The following is a 22,976-nucleotide window of genomic DNA, read 5'->3' as shown; positions in this document are numbered from 1 at the left end:
AGGAGAGGAGGAGGGGGAGGGGGAGGAGGAGGAGGAGGAGGAGGAGGAGGAGGAGGAGGAGGAGGAGGAGGAGGAGGAGGAGGAGGAGGAGGAAAGAGAGAGAGAGAAGAGAGCTTTCCCCCCATAACTTCCAGCATATTTTTGAATCACACAGCTAGACAGCTAAACAGAGTCATGTAGAATATCAGATGTAGTCAGAAAGATCTAAGTTGGAATCCTGCCTTAGATTATAGCTGTGTGATCCTGGACAGGTCACTTGAAATCAGTTTCCTCAAGCATAAAGTAGGGATAATAATAGCCTCTACCTTCCAGAGTTCTTATGAGGATCAGATGAGATGAGATATGTAGAAATCTTTGCAAACCTTTAAGTGTTATACGTATATAAATGTTAGCTATCATTACTGGGGGGCAGCTAGGTGGCAGCTTGGAGCTAAGTGGTGCAGTGGTTAGAAAGGTGGCCTGGGAATTCAAATTCTTTCTGAATTCAAATTTGGCCTCAGGCACTTAGTATCCGTGTGACCCTGAGCAAGTCACTTTAACCCTGTTTCCTCATCTATGAAATGAGCTGGAGAAGGAAATGACAAATCAGTCCAGTATCTTTGCCCCAAAAATCCCAAATGGGGTCATGAAGAGTCAGACTTGGCCCAAAACAATTGAACAATCATTGTTGCCTCCCTCATGAAAAAGCCAATGCAACCAAGAGATTGAGGTGGGGAAAGTAAAGAAAAAGAGTCCAAGTCCCCTCCTCTTTTCTCCATTGCCTTCTCCTTCTCTCCTCATTATCCCCACCCCTTCCCTACTTTTCCCATCTTAAAGAATGATAGGACAAAACAAAAGGAGAAATAAAACAAGAGGATAAGTGTTCTTAACCAGAGAGAGGTGGCAGGAAAATTCAGCCAAGAACTGGGCCACTTCGCTTCCTCCACCCTAAGCCCTGAGCCTGCCATTGTGTTGAGAACTCTCTAGTACTCTCGAGTTGGGGGGAAAAAGGAGAATGTTCAGGGGCCAAGGATGGGGGCCAAGGAGGAGACTCACCTGAGCCGGATCTCATATTGGCCAGCATGAGAGAACTGGACATTCTTCAGCACCATGGTGAACACATCTTCATTCTGCAGCACCTCCGAATAGCCAGCCCCTTTGGTGAGCACCTGGCCATTCCGGAGCCACTGCACGGTGGGGAAAGGGTCCCCAGCAATGGCACAGGAGATCAGGACATTCTGGCCTGGGCTGGCTGTCACCGAACAAGGCTTGCTAATGAACCAGGGCTGAATGCCATCTTGAGGCTCTGAGAATGGTTAAAGGATGATGGTACTGAGTCAGGCACTGTGGTGGCTGCTGTTTTCAACTTTCCATCATATAATGGGAGGGAGGGGGCAAAGTGAAATGGGCAACTGAAAATAGCACAGAGTCCAAAAATTGATCCAATTTGGCATTTGCTTCAATGGTATTCTCTTATCTATAGGCCTACCTCCTCGATTATACCTTGTGGATGTAACATAGTTATGCGTATTCATTCTTTTTAAAATCCTTCTCTTCCATCTTAGAAACAATATTATGTGTGGGTTCCAAGGCAGAAGAGCGCTAAGGGCTAAGCCCAGTGATGGGGAACCTTTTGAGTTTGGTGTGTCAAAATTCACCAAAAAACTGAGCATGACTCGGGTGGTGTGTCACTTTGAGAAAAAAACCATAATTTCACAATATTTTTTTAAATTTTTTTATTTTTTTAACCCTTAACTTCTGTGTATTGGCTCCTAGGTGGAAGAGTGGTAAGGGTGGGCAATGGGGGTCAAGTGACTTGCCCAGGGTCACACAGCTAGGAAGTGTCTGAGGCTGGATTTGAACCTTGGACCTCCTGTCTCTAGTCCTGGCTCTCAATCCACTGAGCTACCCAGGTGCCTCCCATTTCATGATTTTTATAGTTTAAATAACAAAAATGTATAATTGTAATATATAACTGTACTTGATAAACCAAAATAGGTAAATTAATATAGGTAGAATTGTCATCTATAGTGCACAGAGTGTCTACACTACAGCAAATGTTTCATCCTCCGCATGTGGCCCCATTCTTCTCACCGTCATCGAAAATGGCTACTTGTGTCGGTGCTGACATGCATGTTATAGGTTTGCCATCACCAGGCTAGGCAATGGGGGTTGAGTGACTTGCCCAGGGTCCACTGAGCTACCCAGCTGCCCCCTTTAGCCTTTATTTCAATCAGCCAACATTTATTATTATTCATTCTTATAACATACATAATATTAGATAGTAAGCTCCTTGAGGGCAGGGGCTGTCTTTTTTTGCCTCTTTTTGTGTTCTCTTGGTTCAGCTCATGTAGACACTTAATAAATGTTGGCTGATTGAAATAAAGGCTAAAGGGGGCAGCTGGGTAGCTCAGTGGATTGAGAGCCAGGCCTAGAGATGGGAGGTCCTAGGTTCAAATCTGACCTCAGACACTTCCCAGCTGTGTGACCCTGAGCAAGTCACTTGACCCCTATTGCCCACCCTTACCACTCTTCTGCCTTAGAGCCAATACACAGTATTGATTCCAAGACAGAAGGTAAGGGTTTTAAAAAATCCTAAAAATGTGAAAGTTCCATGCGGATGATCAACATTCGACTCATATCGTCAAGTATGTCTAATTTATCTCTCAATTTAGACTGTAAGCTATCTCCAGATCAGGAGTAAAACATGGCCCAGAGCTCATTTCACAATTCTATCATCACCAAATACATAATGAGAGTTCCTTCTCTGCAGCACGGCCAAGTCTGACAGGCTTGCAGGGAAATATGGAGGTAGACAATGTGAAGGAGAGGAGAGAAAGCTTCTCACCTCCTTGTTGCTCTCCTCCAGGACTCACTGTTCCCTTCCTGAGAACCTCCTCTTCTCCCAATCATCTAATAAAATCTTTCCCCTTGACCCAGAACCCAGCGTCACCTTGTACGGTAAGCATGGCATGACTCTGGACTTGGCCAGTGCTGTTCCAAGCCTCGCAGGTGTATCTGCCAGTGTCCTCGGGGAACACTTCTTGGATGCAGAGGCTGTGTTCATTGCCATTTTGTTCGAAGTGGAAGTCCTCCGACTCTTGGATTTCCTTCCCATTGTGAAGCCAGAGGATCTCAGGTGGCGGGTTCCCTGCACATTGAAGGGGGAACAGACACAGATGTCGTTACAAGAAGTAGGGAGTGGAGAGGCTGGGGAGAAGGAGTTTGCAGGGAAAGAAAAGGGATTTCTTAAAAGGAAAATAGGACATCTTTGTAATTTGAAAAGTAAAGGAAAAACTGAAGACCAGGATAATTACAGAGGTAAGAAATTACTGCTTTAATGATGCATTAAAAAGACTAGGTTGTCTGTGGAACAGTAATAACAGATTATATCCACATAGTGCCTAAAGACATGCAAACCACATTTTGTCAAAAGAATCCAAGGGGGCAGCTAGGTGGCTCAGTGGATTGAGAGCCAGGCTTAGAGATAGGAGGTCCTGGGTTCAAATGTATCCTCAGACACTTCCAGCTGTGTGACCATGGGTAAGTCACAACACTCACTGCCTAGCCCTTACCTGTCTCAGAACCAATACACAGTATTGATTCTAAGATGAATGAGAAAGTTAAAAAAAAACCAACAACAGACCTACAAGATCATCGAGACAAATATCAAATAAGCTAGAATTTTAATTATCTAATTAAATAAAATTTAATAAGGATAAATGTAAGGTCAATTCAACAAGCATTTATTATGTGCCTATTATATATGTCTTTAGGATCAGAAAAATCAATTGTACAAATAGAACAAGGCACTCAGTCTGACAAGAATTTGTTCTCAAAATCCCTATTAAGTGGTCAGCTGGCTCTGCATAAATCCTCCCATGAGGGGGGACCCATGACCTCCTGAAGTAGGCCATTTTGCTTTTAAACTGTTAAATGTTAGAGAGTTTTCCCTTAAATCTGTTTTTCTGTGACTTCCTCCTACATATTCCTACTTTTGCCCTCTGGGGAGCAATACAAATCTGAACTCTCTTCCTCATGACAGCCCTTCAAATCCTTGAAGACAGCTAACATGGCTGCCTCAAATCTATTTTTCTCTAATTCCTCTAACTGTCCTCAAGCAACTTGTATTTCTAGCCTCTTTTGAATATAATCAAACTCATCTGCCTCTTTCCCTGACATCTGTGGCCCAGAATTAACAGAGTCTAGCAAATGGGACCCAATCAGGGCAGATTATACTGGAATTACAGAATATAGTGGAAATACTACCCTCATTCCGGAAATGGCAGTTCTCTAAATGTGGACTAACAGCATATTTATCCATTAGGTATTTCCTGCTTGATTTGTTAGGCTCTTTCTCTCTTCTTCCCTCCTTCCTTCCTTCACGTCTCAAAGAAAGCACCAGAGTATTCCATGATTTGATAGCATCTATACAACATCATTCACAAAAAATGGAACCCTTGCTGTCCATTGGGAATTGCTTCCATTAGAATAAAAGCTTCTTGAAGGCAAGGACCGTTTTATTTTTGTCTTTATATCCCAGCACCCAGCACACAATAGTTGTTTATTAAATGCTTCTTGAACTGAATTTGAGGAAGCATCAATAGAGAACAGTTCATATGACAGGTCTGGTGAGTCTGTTGATTCCTGGAAATCCTCTCCGACATGAAGTCAGAGGAATGATCCTTTTAGGATTCAAGTTCCTTGAGGGTAAGAATTATTTTGTTTTTATCTTTGTGTCTCTAGAGTGGTATAGGGAATAGAAAGCTAACCTTAAAGCGAGATACTCTTGGGGTTCAGGTTCTGACTCTCATATGTATTAGCTATTTTTGCCTCCCTTTTCTTTTTTCTTTTCTTTTTTTCTTTTCTTTTCTTTTTTTCTTTTCTTTTCTTTTCTCCCTTCCTTCCTTCCTTTTTTCTTTCTCTCTTTCTCTCTTTCTTCCTTTCTTCCTTCCCTTGAGGTCCTTACCTTCTATCTTAGAATTGATATTAAGTTTTGATTCTAAGGCACAAGGGCGGTAAGGACTAGGCAATGAGGGTTAAGTGACTTGTCCAGAGACACACAGAGAGGAAGGGTCTGAGGCCAGATCTGAACCCAGGACCTCTCATCTCTAGGCCTGGTGCTCTATCCACTGAGTCACCCAGCTACCCCCTTTCAGCTACCTTTTGGGTTTATCTTTCCCCATTAGAATGCAAACTTCTACAGGTGTCTGGATTTACCAGTATTTGTGCTTAATAACCTAATAAATGCTGAACAAATGCTTGTTATTCACCAATGTGACCCTGGGCAAATACCTCTTAGAGTTCTGTACAGCTCTCTGTGCCAGTCTCCATTGGCAAAGTTAGTTTCCTTATTCAGTAATTCCCTATCTAACAATTAAATCAAAGGTCTCCATCCTAACTCTATCTCTGCTTCCTAGTCCAGTGCCTGGCACATAGTTGGTGCACAGTGTGTCATTTAAAATCACTTGGGGTCCTTAAGACTACATTTCCCGTGGTCCAATGGGTTTCCTGTTTTGGATGACGTATTCAAGGTGAGGGACTGTTTTAAATAGGGGGGAAGTGACTTTGAACTTCCTCTTTAGCTACCTGAGCTTGCCAAGAGAGGAAAGGTAAATGGCGGAGGTGAGGTTGGAATAGGTTTCTTACAGGCGCGTGGTCAGTTTATCTCTATCAGCATGGCTTTTGTTAAAATACTATTCTCCCTTTTGATCTCGGCCCTCATCATTTTTAATCATAACAACAGCAAATGGGGATTATAGTAGCTCGAGACTCAATAGGTCAACAGTATGAAGAACAAAAAATCTCTATCTTCTTAATAAAGACTTCATATGCTGAGTAAGAGGTGATATTCCTACAGTACTCTGCTCTAGCAAGTCCACATTTGTGACATCATACAGGAACTGGAAAAAATCCAGAAATAGGCCACCAGGATGGTGAAATAACTGGAGACCATGCAACAGGAACATCCACTTAGAGAAAAGGGATGCTCAACTCCAAGAAAAGAATTTCGGGGAGATATAATAGATATTTTGCATTAGGAACTTTATAAAATGTTTGCTGAATATTAAGTGAGTGGAGGACATATTTAAGGGGCTGTTTTTGTGAGATATTAGATTTTTTTTTCTATTTAGCCCAGAGAGGGAAATTAATAAATGGGTAATTGCCCTAATGTTTTGTCTTCCGGATCCCTCCTAGCTCTGACATTTGATGATCTAAGATCTCTCTTAGCTCTGACATTCTATATCCTAAAAAGTAAAATAAAATCAATGAATAAAAGTAGAGGCATAGTAGAATAGTATAGTAGAAATGGCACTGGTTCTGGAGCCCAAAGTGTTTGTTGTTGTTTGGGTGTGTCCAACTCTTTTTGATCTGACATGGGACATTCTTGGCAAAGCTATCAGGGTGGTTTGCCATTTTCTTCTCCAGCTCATTTTATAGATGAAGAAACTGAGACAAACAGAATTAAGTCACTTGCCTAGGGCCACATAACTAGTAATTGTCTGAGGCCAGATTTGAATGCGGGAAGATGAATCTCCAGGGTTCTCTATCCACTGCATCACCTAATTACCAGTTCAAGAACAAGGTTCAAATCCCAACTCTACTATTTACTACCTTGCCTCAAGTGAGGTAGGCCAATTGGTGCCTCAGTTTACTCATCTGTAAAATGAAGGAATTGGACTAGGTGGCCTCTGAAATCCCATCCAGTCTTAGATCTGTTATCCTAAGTGGCTGAGAAACAGATTTCAGGTGAATGAAATTAAAAACCACCCTAACAATTAGATCTGTCAACAAGTGGAATGGATGGCCTTGGGAAGTTGAAGGGTTCCTCTTCACTAGACGTCTTTAGGAGAGAGCTGGACAACCACTTGTTAGAAATATTGTCAGAGATCTGTCCTCAGAATGGGTTTGGATTAGATGAACTATAAAGTGCCTTCCAACTGAGATGCTATGATATTGTCCTCAATTGCTCACTGAGATAAGATGAGCTGCCTAGGGCCACACAGTGTTACACTTGGGATTGGAACCAGGTCTTCTAATCCTAAAACCAACACTCTTTCTACTATACCACACTGAGAAGGCTCTGAGGTCATTACTTATCACTAGCTGTGGTTGTTCAGTTGACTAGTTGTATTCAAGACTTGGTGACCTCATTTGGGATTTTCTTGGGAAAGATAACTGGAGTGGTTTGCCAGTTCCTTCTCCAGGTAATTTTTACAGAGGAGGAAACTGAGGCAAACAGGGTTAAGGGATTTTCTGAGGACACCCAACAAGTAAGTATCTGAGGCCAGGTTTGAACTCAGGAAGATGAATCTTCCTGACTCCAGGCCTACTGTGCCACCTAGCTGCCCATTACCTATCTTAAAGGACTTTCTGTGAGGGCCAAAATGAGCTAAGAGAGACAAAAAAAAGTTTCATAATTGCAAAACATGATATAGATGTGAGCTATGACTTGAGTAACATATTGAAATATACAGGCTGTCACCACTTCCAATTGCTTCCACTTCCTCCTTATCTAACTATTTCTAAAACACACTCATATCCTATTTCTCACTGACTTAACCTATTCAGTCCACAGTGTCTACTGGTTTCCAAACTCAGTAAGAAAACCCATTAATCTTTCCCCTTACAGACCCATGAGTGCCATCTAGTGCCAAAAGGAGGCACCTGAAAAATAGAGGAGGATGGGGCAGGGGTTCTGCCACCAGGGCAGCCTGTGGGAATGAATGAACTACATGGCTTGAATGAGGGCTTTCACTAGCAACTCTTCTTTATATCCACAGAAGATCAAAGAAGAAAATGGATGCCCAGGAAATAGGATACCAGAAAGTACCACAGGGCTGTAAAGGCTATCTAAGGCTGGGTCAAGGTAATGACAGTGGATGTAAAGTCTTCATCCCCAGAGATTTGTTCTAGATGATTTGGAAAGCCATTTTCTTGACTTGAAATCAAAAGAGTTAGGTAAGATGATTTCTTTTAATTCCTTCCAAAGCTAGGATTCTATTAACTACTTGGAAGGTCATCTGCAATGCTTGCATTTTTCTGTGAGGGACATCTAAACACCTGAACACTTTCGGAAATGTTACCTAATACTGTTTTGTTTTGTTTTGTTTTTGAACCCTTACCTTCCATCTTAGAATCAATGTTATGTATTGGTTCCAAGTCAGAAGAGCGGTAAGACTAGGCAATGGGGGTTAAGAAACTTGCCCAGGGTCACACAGCTAGAAAGTGTCTGAGTTTAGATTTGAACCCAGGACCTCCCATCTCTGAGCCTGGCTCTCAATCCACTGAGCTACCCAGTTGCCCCCTCTAATGCTGCTAATTCTCTTTTGGACCTCATACAGTTCTTTGCATTTGAGACTCACACTTTGCAATAAATATTGTAGTTAATTATCACAGAGCTCTAAACTTGGATTCAAGGAGACTCGAGTCCAAATTTTGCCTCAGATCCTTATTAGCTTTGTGACCCTACATGCCATTTAACTCCTCTCAGCCTCGGTTTTCTCATCTATAAACATGGGGATAATCATAGTATCTACCTCACAGGGTCGTTGTGAGAAGCAAATGAGATCTCATATATACATACATATATATATTTATCTGTGTGGATACATAAAGAGTGCTTAGCAAATCTTTAGAACACTCTAGAAATGCTAGAAATTATTACTATCATCTGTTTTTGTGTATTAGCCATCTGCGTTATAGGGGTTATTCAGGGAAGAGAAGCACATGTGGTGTGAGGGCTTGCTGAGCCCTTTTTTTTTTCAGGGCTGCTCATCCTCCTTTGGTGTCTATCTCCCACCCAGTTTTCACCTGTAGCTCCAAGAAATTGTAGCATGCCCAGTGGCCACATGCTAGTAAAACCATCTTGGCAAGTGGGCTAAACCAGGGTAACCAACAGATCTCAAACCCATTGGTGAGTTAGGGCAATGTCTCCAAGCATGGGAAGACTCCCCCTGGGGAATGGGCAGATAAGAACAATTTGTTCTGGTGGCCATGAAGAAGACTAAAGCAGTTGCTGTGGAGCGCTCAGAGCTTGGTCAGACTTGGAAGATGCATCCAAGCCACCACCAGTCATCTTGACCAACAGTCAGCAACCTTTTTGGCCGTGAGAGCCATAAACGTGTACAGAAGGAGGAGGATAGAGGTGGAAGATGCTGGAATATGGGGCCGGGGCTGACGGGCCCCCTGGGGCACATCCTGGGGCTCTGCCCGGACTGGCCAGTTGGGAGGTGGAGCCAGATATGGCTCTAGAGCCATACGTTGCCGACCCCTGATCTTGACTTTTGTCTTGCCACTAGACTTGTATGACTGTGGAAGAGAGCGAGGCTGATGATGTGTGACTTTGACCCACTTAAATTTAATTTTTGCTCAAATCAAAAGGCTTTTGAGGTCAGTTTGGTCTTCTTCATGTACAAAGGACAACAACCAATTACTAGCTGCCTACTTGAATATAGGCACCAGGAAGGCAAAGACCTGCATTATCCAAACATCTTATCTTTGGCCCCCTTAGCACCAAATGCTGCACAAGTTGGTGTTTAATAAGGTTTCATTGAACACAACAAAGGTTGTCCTCAGTCCACATGGAGATGACAAAGTCTTACTCTTCAGTGGTTCCCAAACTTTTTTGGCCTACCACCCCCTTTCCAGAAAAAATATTACTTAGCCCCCTGGAAATTAATTTTTTAAAAAATTTAATAGCAATTAATAGGAAAGATAAATGCACCCGTGGCCATTACTGCTACCCTGGATTGCTGCAGTACCCGCCAGGGGGCGGTGGCGCCCACTTTGGGAATCACTGCTCTATATGTACAAAAGGCTATCCCAAAGTGAGTAAATACACTCTAACTCCCTCTAGGAAAAAGTCTCAGGAGGAGTTCATTTGTATTCCTATTCCTATCCATGAGAATAAACAAAACCAGGGCAATGTCCTTGACTCGTCCTTGTCCCTCCCCCAACACATAGGCAAGTCTGCACATGGAATGATGTATGTGCTTAGAGTCCCTTTCCCAACAAACAAAAGTGTGGGATGTGTGTGTTGCTATATCTGTGTTTGACTATCCAAGTCAAAGTCAGCAGATGCCAGAGATTCCTTCCCTCTCCCACCATCCAAGAAATTTTAGAAAGCACTCTGTATTTCACCTTCGCCTCCTTCTCAAGACTCAGAATTCTGTCCAATAATAATAGATAATGAATGGACACTATTGCCATTTTTGTCTAGGTTTGAGAAGAATCCATGCTTCATCTCCTTTTTTTCAACATTTCGATAAGAAAGCTGATATTCCTTCTCTTACTTTCTTTTTTTCCCCATGCATTGTCTCTACCCTCAAATTAAAAAATTCAGAAAGTTTTTTACCTGTTAGTCTGCAATAAATCTGTAAAGTCAGGTAGTTGCACATCGTGTGCCAGTTCCACCTGTTTTCCATTTCCTTCCTCCACAGCATCATCATTCTGTCTTTTTCTTCTCTGTCCCTTCTCTACTCCTTGCCTTCAGAGACTCCTGACTTTCGCTTAAAAATTCAGCATGTCTAAATTAAAACTTAGGCACTGAATCACATAACAAAAAGGAATGGGTAAAATATACTGTGTTATCTTGCTAACTTGAAAAAAAAGTTTTTCAAAACTGCCTTGAGAGTATAAGATTGATATTACTGCCATTGTTTATTGAGAAAATGAAAACAATGTGTTAAGAGCACAGGATTTAAAATGGACATCATTTGTATTTTTAAATAATTGAATTCTAAGATACATATATAATGCAACTATTCTCATTAAAAACAAAACCCTTATTTTCTATATTAGAACCATTACTGTGTATTGGTTCCAAAGCAGAAGAGTGGTAAAGGCTAGGCAATGGGGGTTAAGTGACTTGCCCAGGGTCACCCAGCTAGGAAGTATCTGAGGTCAGATTTTAACCCAGGACCTCCCAACTCTGGGCCTGGCTCTCAATCCACTGAGTCACCTTGCTGTCCCCAACTATTCTCATTTTTTAATTTAAGCAGTATGAAAGAGGTATTCATGACTTCCATATAGAATCCTATTTTTTAATTCCTCTAAGTATATGAAAATGCTATTTTGCAGGGAATTTAAGTTAATAATTATTTAAAATGTCCAAGAAATGTTGCCTAGGGCTTCTCTAGTGCCCCTAGGGTATGAAATGAACCAGAGGATGGCCCCCAGAATTTGGGGCTGACCTAAGTCAGGAAAGGACTAAAGTCTTCATCCATGAGGAGTGGGGAAGCATCATTTCCTGCCGATAAGAACACGGAGGCAGCAAAGCCAAACCAACGATGTAGATTTTATCATGGACTAGTGTCAGTTTTTCTCATGGCTGCAAATTCCATGCTCTCCTGAGAGATACCTACAGTGACCTGAGCATACAAATATCCTCGGAAATGGTGTAGTGCAGCTTCTCTCCATGAGCCCAGTTTCCCCAAACATCCAGGAATCAGAGATAAGACTACTCATGGTAACAGACCTGATATTTGAACTGTCATGATGACTTGACTTCCATCCATGACCTCGAGGTCAGAGAGACCTTTCAGGAAGATGGGTGCAGATGAGTCGCCGGGAACCACAGAGGGAGAACAGTCAATTTCTTTGCTGCTCTTCTTTTCTGTATAGTAGACAAGATAACATGAGTCATTCATTTGATGAATACTTTTGATTTGATGATTTTTAAGAAATTTTTGATGATTAAAAGCCAGTAAAATATATCAACCATGATTCGAGGTATCATAGGTCCCCCAGGATAAAAATTAGAGATGCCTCCCCCCCCCCAGATCTTTAAGAGAAGGACCTGGTCTGCTCTTATCTTTTCTGGGATAATAGTATTCCTGTCTGGAAATTAAGAAATGGATGGGATGAGAAATGATGGTCTCTCTCCTTGGAGCTCTGATTATTCTAGGAATCTCATTTCTCTGGAAAGCCTTAAAGGGAAGAATGTAGTTACTGAACATCTTCAGAAGCCCAAGACCAACAACTAAACTTTAAGGTACTATTATAACTTCTTGAATGGCTCTCAGGCTCTGAAATTCACCATTTTACTATGGCCCAAGAAGAAAAACAGTTTCTATAAGTTTTCTTCTAAATCTGTCTGTCTTAAACTGAAGAAGAAACGGAGGCAAAGCAATTAAGGAACACACTGAAATTCACACTCAGATATAGCAACACATATACGATTTTCTTTGTGGATTAAAGTGACACATCACTCTGTGCACAGATGGACTTTTTTGGCCTAGGTATAGGGTTAGAATGAGAGTCAAGGTCATTACCAGAGATATTAGTAGGAAGCTTAGAACTAGAACTCATAGCCTCGAGCCTATTATTCTGTCCACTAAGAAATTCAGTCTTTCCGGACATGAAACTATTCTATATCTCAATAATTAAATTTTCATTAGTAATTCCCAAGATTTCGGGCATACATTCTCATAAATTTACATGTTGCTTTATATGAATTCAAGTCTATACATTAAAGGCCAAGAACAAAATGTAAAAACTGAATGAAACTCTTGTCAATGAGGGTCCCCTAGCAATACACCCAAGCTTATAAACTATGCACAGGCTAAAGATATGATCGGAAGACAATTTCCTCCAGATATTTTCCCATCCCACCTAAAAAGAAGCAATCCCAGGGGGCTTGATATATCAAGGAGGGAGTAGAGGTTGGGATACCCTTCCCACAATGAGTGGGTTTATATTCCAAGCATTCTAGGCCACTAAGTAAAGACTCCAGAGGATGACTGTGCATCTCCCTCTTTCCATGTTCCTGCCTTATTGCCCTATGGGGAAGGCCAAGTCTGGTGGAGGAACCCTAACAGAGTGGCTGTAGAGGTTCACGTATTGGTAATTAATAAATCTAATTTCCTTGATTGACTGGGTCTGAGTGGCTAGGGAAGCCAGCCGCCTCAGGGGATTTGTGGAATTTCCTGTCTCAGCTCAGACTGAAAATACTGTAAGGACAAAATGTTTTTTTTTTTCTTTTTTTTCTCCCTCCTCAAAGTACTCTCTGTTCCCGTCCCTCTCCGTCTTAGCTAGAGTCCCGAGCTTCAGAGAAGTGCCATACATGTACCACTACAACTCTTATTTCTGGGTTTGGGGAGCAGTAGAGGACTTCAGATCATCAGAAGTTCCTACCCAGGCTCCATTTCCATAAAATGGTCACTAGTCATTGCTCGTAATACCAGCCTATGTCTCCTTTACTTTACAATAGCTGAATGGAGACTGCAAAGCTTCAAATGTCCATTTCTGCCAGAGGATGCTAAAAACTACTGGAAGGACAGGTGGGCATCAGTTGGATATACACTCTCCCTGTAGAAAGCCCTTCTGCCAGGATGTTTTAGTAATTTGCTTCCTTCTAATCTAAGCTCTCTGTTTACCCAAGAGAAGTACATATCTTGCATGCATTAACATTTCTGTGGTGCTTGCATCAGTAGTCACCAATTAATTATCTGCTTGCCATGTTTCATTTTGTGGACAGCAAACGTAAAATCTGTTAGTCACTCTGTGCTCAGGAAATGCAGGCTCATTTTTATAGCAGCTTGGGCCAAATACCATCATCAAGGCAAAAATGCTGTTTCAAATAAAAGAAGAGAAAGAAACAAATCTCAAACCTCAAACTCACATAATGTCCTTCAGAGCCAAACAGAAAGGATTTTTCCCTGTTCTGCACAATTGTTGCATATGTTGCCCCTCCATAGATGGATAACCAAGGAAGGATTAAATTAGCCTGTATCCTCATAGATCTAGCAGCAGACTGTTCTCTCAGGGTTATACCGTATGCTTGAAGGATTACCACTTCATAAATTTCCCTCGTCTTCCTCTGATTCCCAGTTGCAGCAGCACAGGATCAAAGAAATCTAGCTGGAACGAGCCTAAAACCGCTTAGTTCAACCCTCTTATTTTCCTGATTAAGACCCTCAGACCCAGAGAGGTCGGTCCAAGGTCCATCAGGCAGGATTTCAACTGAGCTACCATGACTCCGACTCCTATGAGCGTTCCACTGGTACCAGTAGAAAGATTCAGGAAAGAATGAGTTTGAACAATAATTGAATGCAAAAACAGGTGGGAGGAAATAGAAGTCATTATAAAACAAAGTAATTTATTACAGAGATGACAAACATGCTTCTCTGGCCAGATTAAAACTTTGTTGTTGTTAAGTTGTTTTAGTCGAGTCTGAGTCTTTATGACTGCTTTCTCAGCAAAGATACCGGAGTGGTTTGCCTTTGCCTTTTCCAGCTCATTTTACAGATGAGGAATCTGAGGCAAATAGGGTGAAATGACTTGCCCAGGGTCACACAGCTAGTGTTGGAGGCCAGATTTGAACTCAAGCCTTCCTAACTCCAGGCCAGGCACTCTTATGTTCTTTGCCACCTAGCTGCCCCAGATTAAAAAGTAACTGGGAAGTAGTTAACAAAATAAATAAAAACACAATAGAACACAGGTAATGTTAACAGACGGTTTCCTGAGCCATTATATGACCTTCAGGGATTCTTATATACAGCTGGTTTAGGGGCCCCACTTCAACACTTTTGACTTATTACACAGGGTTGGAGAAATAGAGGAACAGAAGACCTGGAGAACTGAAACCCAGGTAACTTGGAGAACAGAGGCACCATTAAAAGAAATACATAAAAGGGCAGCTAGGTAGCACAATAGACAGAGCACCAAGTCCAGAGTCAGAAGGTCCTGGGTTCAAATCTGGCCACAGACGCTTCCTGTGTGACCCTGGGCAAGTCACTTAACCTCAGTAGTCTAGCCTTTGCTGCTCTTTCGTTTTAGAACTGATACTAAGACAGAAGGTAAGGTTTTTTGTTTTTTGTTTTTTTAATTAAAGTCAAGAGGGAAAAGCTGTTTGAGGGCAGGAAAGGTGAGTTCTCTTTTGGATAGAATGAGGTTAAATGACTTGCTTGTGTTCAAACCACATGACTAGAAAGTAACAGAGGCATGACTTAAGCCCAGGTTTTCCTGACTTCATAGTTAGCCCATCATTCATTATACCATGCTGCCTTTCACAAGGGTGAGGTCAAGTTAGAAATGTCTAGTCAGGAGGCAGTTCAGTAGCACAATAGCATAGTGTCAGGCCTGGAATGGGGAGGACGTAGGTTCAAAAGCTAGGTTCGAAACCCCAGACACTTCCTAGCAGTGTGACCCTGGATAAGTCACTTAGCTCCAAATACTTACTGCTTTTGTGGCTTGGAATAGATATAGAAGATAAAGATTAAAAAAAAAAGAAAAAGAAAAGAAATATCTGCTAAGGATGACCCGGCTCTCAGATATTTGGGTCTGGAGGCAAAGATGCACACTATTTGCATGAACTCTCCTTTGGAGTTGAATCAGATTATCACAGAATCATAGAATCAGAGGCATAGGACCAGTCAGCTCCTTTTCATTAACCTCAAGAGGGCCACATGAAACAAAATATGGCTAAATATTGGTTGCTAGACTTTGTTCTACAGTGGCCTGGAATGCTGGGGATGTAAGCCCACTCATTAGTGTGGCACATACTGGGCACTTAATATATTCTTACTGATTGATTGATTAGGGGCAACTTCTTCTCCCCAGGACACTAACAAAGAAGTGAGATGGAACAGAGTCAGGACTGACCCGAGGGAGTGGCAAGTGAAGCCAGCCATGTGTCTTTAACAGCATTCCAAAGTCAAAAATGAAGGATCTGAGGATTAGGAATACTGCTCAGGTCTTTGGTATGGCCAAGCAAGAATGTAGTCTTGCTGAAACCAAAATTCTCAATTCCTTTCCTAGGGAGTATATTTCTCACAAGGCTGGGCTGGGTAGTAGCGTCCAATTGATAGCTATTTTCTTGAAGGAGAAGTGCAGGGAACTCCTGGTGAGGCATCTCCCTCTACCATTGCTGATCAGCAACTATTTTGCAATTTCATAATTATAGACCATTGCCTTGAGGCACTGAGAGGTTATAAAGTGATTTGCTTAAGGTCACACATTCTTTGAGAAAGGACTCAGAGGCAGGTCTTCTGAACCTTTAGGCTTCAGTAGGTTCTCTGTGTCTGTCTTTCTCTCTGACTCTGTTTCTCTCTGTTTCTGTCTTTCTCTCTGTCTCTGTCTTGCTCTCTCTCTCCCTCCTTCTCTCCTCTCTGTCTCTCCCCCTACCTCTGTCTCTCTCTCCTCTCCCTCCCTTCCCTCTTCCTCTCTCTTCCTCCCCCACATATAAGCATGTATTCTGACTCTTTGCCTCTATCTCTCTCTCCCTCACACAAACATACACATGCAACAGTCTCTTTATCTCAGTCTCTTTTTGTCTGTCTCTCTGTCTCTGTCACATATGTGTACTGTTTCTGTGTCTCGCTTTGCCTGTCTCTCTTACTCTCTGTCTCTTTCGTAAACACACACACATACACACACGCACACACGCACACACGCACGCACACACACACACACACACATATACACTCTTTGCCTCTCTATCTCTTTGCCTATATATCTCTCTCTGTCTCTGTCTCTCACACACTATCTCTTTGTCTCTGTCTCTCTCACACACAAATCTCCTCCACGTATGTCTTCTAGACTAGGAATTTCAGTTCAATTTATTAAGCATGGAACCCATCCCAGGAGCTGGCAATACCAAAGCAACACCACTTTGTATCCTGATGAAGGAGAATCCCCCTGTGACTGAGAATAAGAGACTTACTGTTCCACCATGTGAACTGGAGGGAGATGGGGTTATTGTTTTGTTTTTCTAGTGTCTGTGCATGGAGTTTCATTTTCACCTGAGCTTATGTTTTCTGGTTTGAATTTGTGTTTGGCTGTATTTGGCCTTGGAGGACCTGGGTCCCAATTCTGGCTTTGCCATTTACTACCCATGTGATCTCGACCAAAATAAGAGGTCATTTGTCCAGCCCTGTCTTTAAGAGAGAGTTGGACAAATCACCTCTTCTGTCCTTTCCAGTTCTAACCCACTAGATTATATGCCCTGCACTTAGCGTAGTACTTAGAACCATGCTAGTTACTTAATAAATGTTTATCGATTGATAATTCTATGACTATTTGGTTTCTACATGCCATAGTTGCCTCCTATCTTAGAGGGAGGAGAAAAGTGGAAAGGAAAGGACAAGGGACTCAGGCAGGAAGAGCCCAGAGGGAATGAACAGAGGTCCTTGAAACATTCATTCAGAGAGAGAAAAGTATAGACTGGAAAAGTACAAATAAAATAGCTTGAACATTCTGCTGGGGATGTAGTAGAAAATTCAGAGCTGGGCCCAGACTGAGCCAGACTAAATATATACCCCAGATTTTTTCCCACAGCTGTGTGTTCTGCTTTTGGAATGGCTGCTGCTTTTGAGTCCTCTCTCCTAAGAAAGAAAGGGTCTTTCTTTTGGAAATCTGAGTATCCTTGAGTTATGGGTCCAGGATGGGGGAAAAAAAAAAAAAAGATGATCTTATCGCTTGGTGTTCTGGGACGTGGTGTTGGCAAAATGGAATCCTCTACTGCTATTTTTTCCAGGAAGGAATTAAATAAGAACTCTAGCTCTTTTCTTCCCTTTCATTTGAACAATGATTGGACATTTTCTATGTTTAGGGTTCAAGTGCTTGTGCTATAGAGGTAGAAAGAGATACCACTTATGTCCTATAGCAATTTTCAGCCTAATTGTCAAGTACTCTTTGGTAATCTGTAGTCAATTATGTGAGACATAGATTATGCCTAATTGAAACATTTCCCAGTTTAATGGGAGAAATAAGATATACATAGGAAACAGATTTAAGAATACTTACAAGGCAACTAAGTAATAAGTAGAAATAATTATTGTATAAATAGTATCCATATGTGCTTGGGGGAGGTAGGATGAAAATCAGAGTAGGATCAGGTTAAGTGGACAAAACTTCCTATAGGAGAATGGCAATCTCTTCCTCTTCCATAGCTTCAACCATCAGTTTGCAGAGACCTCCAGCCCTGACCTCTCTAGGATCAAACTATCCTAAATAACAAATCCACCTGAATTTCCTGTCAGCATTTCAAACTCATTATGTTCATAATCAAACTTATTTTACCACACCATGACTGCCACCTCTTCTGATTTCCCTGTTTTATATCGCTGGCCCCAACCACTGTTTATCCAATGCCCCATGTCCAAAATTGGCATACCAGCTCCCCTCTATTCCCACTGCTACATAAGTAGCTCACTTTCACCCACTTAATCTGCTAGAAATCCCCAAGTACTAGGGGGACAGGAGCTGGTATGAGAGAGCTTGGCAATGGAAAGGCTAGGTTGGACATGTTGATGGCTAGCTGCCATAAAAGAAAAAGTTATTATAATTTTTAAAAAGGAAAACATGGTTAAAATATTTTGAACACAGGAATATAGATATGGAAAAATAGTATAAGAAAAAAATTTAAATGAAAGAACATTTGAGGTCTCTAGAAACTAAAGTAACTTACTTCAAAAACAAAGCTAAGTAGTTAGCAAAACTAAAACAGATAAACTCTAATACTGTGTTTCAGGAAATCATACAAGAATATTGCCCAGAGATGAATTGAGAAAAGAGGGTAAAGTGCAACTCAGTAGAATCTACAAAGTACTATAAAAGTGGAACCCCAAGTTTAAATCAACCATAAGTACAATAACTATGTTCCAGAGTTTCAACATTAAAAGCCCTCCATATGTCCAGATGAGATGGGACAACAGTTTAAACTGAGCAGGACTATTCATCAGCATGGTATGGTGGGAAGTACTTTTCCAGAGAAAGGGATATAGATGTTGTAAGATAACTATATATAAGTAGTGATGTTCTTCAAGAACCTTACTTTGTTAATAGGTAAGTTTCCACATAGTCCCAAAGCAGGAATGGTCCTTTAATAATTTCTGCCACAAAAGGGCCCAACTCATAACATTTATACTTCCATCCCATTTATCCTAAAAACTTTTAAGTCCAAGTGTCTTCAACAGAGACCAACAATACCTTGATTCCATTTATGTGATTCCTTGCCCTACCCCAAGACATATTAGAGCACAACAGAAGCAAAGTGCAGCTTGATGGAACCCTCAAAACATCATCAAAGAATAATTTAACTCACGAAGAAGTGCAGCAATCAAGCTCCAAAGTCTCAACATTAAAAGCCCTTCGTGTATCCAGGAAAAATGGTAAAAACTGAGCAGGACTTCTCAACAGTACATAGTAGAGTGGCTTTTCAGCAGCAAAATAGTCCTCTTTATTCCACATGCCATCCAATGAAACAAAAGTCAAAGGCTAGAAGTTGCTTGTGTGCCTGGTCTAAACTGTAATATACACACAGTCACGATATCACAAGTCAACCTCCTTCTTTCTCATGGTGGTGATGTATAAGCAATCTTTGTTCTCATTTCTCTGTTTTTCCCATCCTCCTGACCTTGAATGTATTTGTTTCTCCCTTTGCTATTGGCTGCATTTCTCCATATCTTGATTATCTATGAGTTCCTCAGTTACAATTTTCTTGGCTATTAATTCTTTGGGCTTAATGATATATCATAGGTTCCCCTACTTTGTTTCTTTTCAGCCTCAGTAGATTAGCTACTTGCACAAAGAATAATCACAAAGAAGTTATATCTTATCTTCAAGGATCAAAACATACTGTGGAGAGGGGAAGAGGGACAGCTTGTGGACTGTGCCCTGCCAGATTTTATAAACACAATGAGTTAGCACATTGTTGCTAGGTCCAATTAAAAAAAAATTCTGGACTGAGTTTTGTTCCAAAATTCTGTCTCACCCAGCATACCTGTCATTGTTTGTTGTTCAGTTGTGTCCAACTCTTTGAGACCTTATCTGGGGTTTTCTTGACAAAGATATTGGCATGGTTTGCTCATTTTACAGATGAGGAAACTGAAATAAATGAGGTGAAGTGACTTGTCCAGAGTCATACAACTAGTAAATGTCTGAGGCCAGATTTTAACCAAGGAAGATGAGTCTTCCAGACTCCAGGCCCAACACTCTATCCACTATGCCACACCTATACACTCTTAAGCATTAGTTTCCTAAATTGGAAGAAGCATGGTGGGAATACCTATCATCAAATCCTCCAAAAGCTGTTTGACTATAGGCAAGTCACTTAACTTTTCTCTGCTTCCATTTCTTCATTTACATTATGGGGATTTTTGACAACTACTTCAGAGAGATGTTGTAAGGTTCAGATCAGATAACATACATAGAAGACAAATGTAAGTTTCTTGATGGCAGGAGCTATTTTATTTCTTGTCTCTACTCTTACATAATGTGAGTATAGAACACATGCTACTGGAATGGAATGGAATGTATTTTCACAAGCTGGCTTTGTTTTCCTCCCAGATAAAGACAGGAAGAATGTCGTATGACACCGGTATTGGGTAGTGATGTTCCTCAGGAACTTTATTTTACTAATTGGCAGGCTTCCATATAGCCCCAAAGCATGAATGATCCTTTAATAAGACCCTTCAGATGGGGTTTGGTATGAGCTTTACAAGATAAAGGATGAGCCAGCTACCAAATTGATGGGTTTCCTTCTAAAGTGAAGGAATGGGGAATACTACTCTGCTTTAAGGAATGATGAAACAGGATGACTTCAGAAAGAGCTGGGAAGACCTCCATGAACTGATGCAGAGTGAAATAAGCAGAACCCAGAGAACACTGTACACAGTAACAGCGATATTGTGGAATGACCCGAAAGGCAGAAAATGTGCAGACTTTCTGATGGCACCATCCCAGAGAGCTGTACTAAATACAGTCCTCATGGTTCCATTTTGTATAGTAAAATGCTTCAATCACAGCCACGTAAGCTAGAAGAAGAAATATTATTTTCTTCCAGTGTCTCCATACCTAACCTCTCTTTTCTCCTCTGTCTCCTAGGCTTCTGGCTATTCTCATGCTTGCATCATGTACAACATACCACACACCATGACCTATCACCTCCCTTAATAGTACAGATATGGTAATAGTGCAACATGGCCAGTCATAGAGACACAAATGACAAAATGCAAAAATTCCACTAAGTGAGAGACATTAGCTGAAAAAAGAAAAGAATTACGACTAGTTTTAAAAAAGAAAAGAAAAACATCTTCCTCCTCTCATTCAGACGTCTCCAATGTGGGTCTCTGAAAAAATAGCTTATGAATTCTAGTAGTCTTCATTTTCCAGAGCATTCTTTCATGTTGTAAACTTCATTCCATATAGGGTACTGACACTGTCTTCCAGTATCTAAAGAACATGCATCAGCCTACAGTATTTATATAGTTATCTGGTCATGCTGCATTTCTACTAAAATGTCCTCTATGACTCACTATAGTTTATTGAATAAAGTTCAGATTCCTTTGTGAAGCATTCAAGGCTCTTTATTATCAGCTACTAAAATACTATTCTGGTCTTACTTCCCACTATGCTCCCACTAAATGAGGTTATTTGCCATCCCTTCACAATTTTGTTCAAAGGGATAGGGATTGGATCTATGATTTCACTGACATAGGACAAAACTCTTTGTCAGTGTTGACCGGTGATTTTTCTGCAAGTAATGGATGGCCTTGAGGAATTGCATAGAACAATGAGAAATTAACTGATTTGGCTAGGGTCCCATAGCCAGTATATGGCAGAGGTGGGACTTGAATGTATGTCTTTTACTCATCATACAATGCTGATGCTCTCGTACTTTTGTACAAGCTTTTGCTTATATCTCAAATGTTCTTTGTTCTCTACATTTGAGTTAAAATGTTAAAAAATTAAGTTCTCCATAATAAGTTAAAATATGTTAAAAAGTGAGTTAAAAATCCTACCCAAGGGGGAAGGAGGCAGATACCTGGGAATTTTAATGTAAGCAACCAACATATTAATTAATTAAAAAATTTGAAAAATGTTCCTGTCCCATGTCCCCCCCCCCCATCCCACTGAAACTCTGTTTATTTATTTATTTATTTGTTTATTTATTTAAGCCCTTTCCTTCTGTCTTAGAATCAATATTGTGTATTGGTTCCAAGGCAGAAGAGTGGTAAAGGCTAGGCAATGGAAGTTAAGTGACTTGCCCAGGGTCACACAGCTGGGAAGTGTCTGAGGCCAGATTGGAACCTAAGACCTCCCATCTCTAGGCCTGGTTCTCAAACCACTGAGCTACCCAGATGCCCCCTGAAGCCCAATTTAAATAAGTTTTACTTTGAAACTTCTCTCATAACTACAACCCACCATGGTGAATGGCCTCTTTTCAGATCTGACATGTCATTTTGGGCCTTTCTGGCATTTATGTTTCACCTCGTAGACTACTTTACAATGGACTTTCCATTTTTTAGAGCACTTCCATTTATTTATTTTCATAAAGATATTTGATTTTTTTTACCAATTACATGTAATAAATTTCCACATAAGTTTTCTGTAGTTATACAAAATACTTTTATAACAACAACCTTGTGAGGTAGGTAGCTAGGGCAATAGTATCATCATTATCTTACAGGTGAGAAAACTGAGGGCTAGAGAAGAGAGGTGACTTAGCCATAGTCACACAATTAGTAAGTGTCAGGGCCCTGCTTCCTGAGTTTCTTTCCTTTCTCTCCAGTTTTGGCTATAAAGTGTTAACACTCAGTAAGCAGTTTGAAGTTCCAGGCGGGGAAAACTCCAGAAAACTTGAAAAATTAAAAAGAATTTGCAGTGGATAATCTGCTGGGTAATCAGGACCCATTCCCAATAGATTCTCTGCTCTGAAGCTTTGGACTTGGCACTGGGAGAGTGAATTAGAGCGAAGGGCTGAGGGAGAGAGTATAAGAAGGGGAAAGAAAGAGGGAAGGAGGGGTAAAGGAGAAAATATAGGGCAGAGGGGAAAGGAGGACACGGAATATGCATTTGTAGGCACATTCTTGAGTTCTCTCTCTATCCCATTTGACCCACAGTTTTTTATTCCCTGGCTATTTCTCCAGGATTCTGAACCACCAGAAATTATTCTCAGTCAATTTAAATCTGGTGGAAAACTTGCTATTATGGCTAAGGAAGGATCATTTTGACAAGAGGCTGGTATCAAATGTGAAAATGGCCCTATTTTG

At 41.1% G+C, this 22,976-nt stretch overlaps 1 protein-coding gene across 1 annotated transcript in view; it reads right to left on the bottom strand.

Annotated features, from left to right (window-relative positions):
• The window catches only part of MYLK (myosin light chain kinase), a 331,964-nt gene that overhangs the window by 156,593 nt on the left and 152,395 nt on the right, over nt 1-22,976 (bottom strand). Inside the window, exons 11-13 of the mRNA XM_044670040.1 lie at nt 11,459-11,596; nt 2,933-3,130; nt 1,036-1,285 (exon numbers count right to left, since the gene is read on the bottom strand). Coding sequence (XP_044525975.1) covers nt 1,036-1,285; nt 2,933-3,130; nt 11,459-11,596 — 586 coding nt within the window. The remainder of the gene's footprint in view (nt 1-1,035; nt 1,286-2,932; nt 3,131-11,458; nt 11,597-22,976) is intronic.

Source organism: Gracilinanus agilis, chromosome 3 (genome assembly GCF_016433145.1).
Source record: "Gracilinanus agilis isolate LMUSP501 chromosome 3, AgileGrace, whole genome shotgun sequence".
Classification (NCBI taxonomy): domain Eukaryota; kingdom Metazoa; phylum Chordata; class Mammalia; order Didelphimorphia; family Didelphidae; genus Gracilinanus; species Gracilinanus agilis.
Note: the sequence above shows the minus strand (reverse complement) of the source record. Positions and strands in the feature narration are given on the sequence as shown.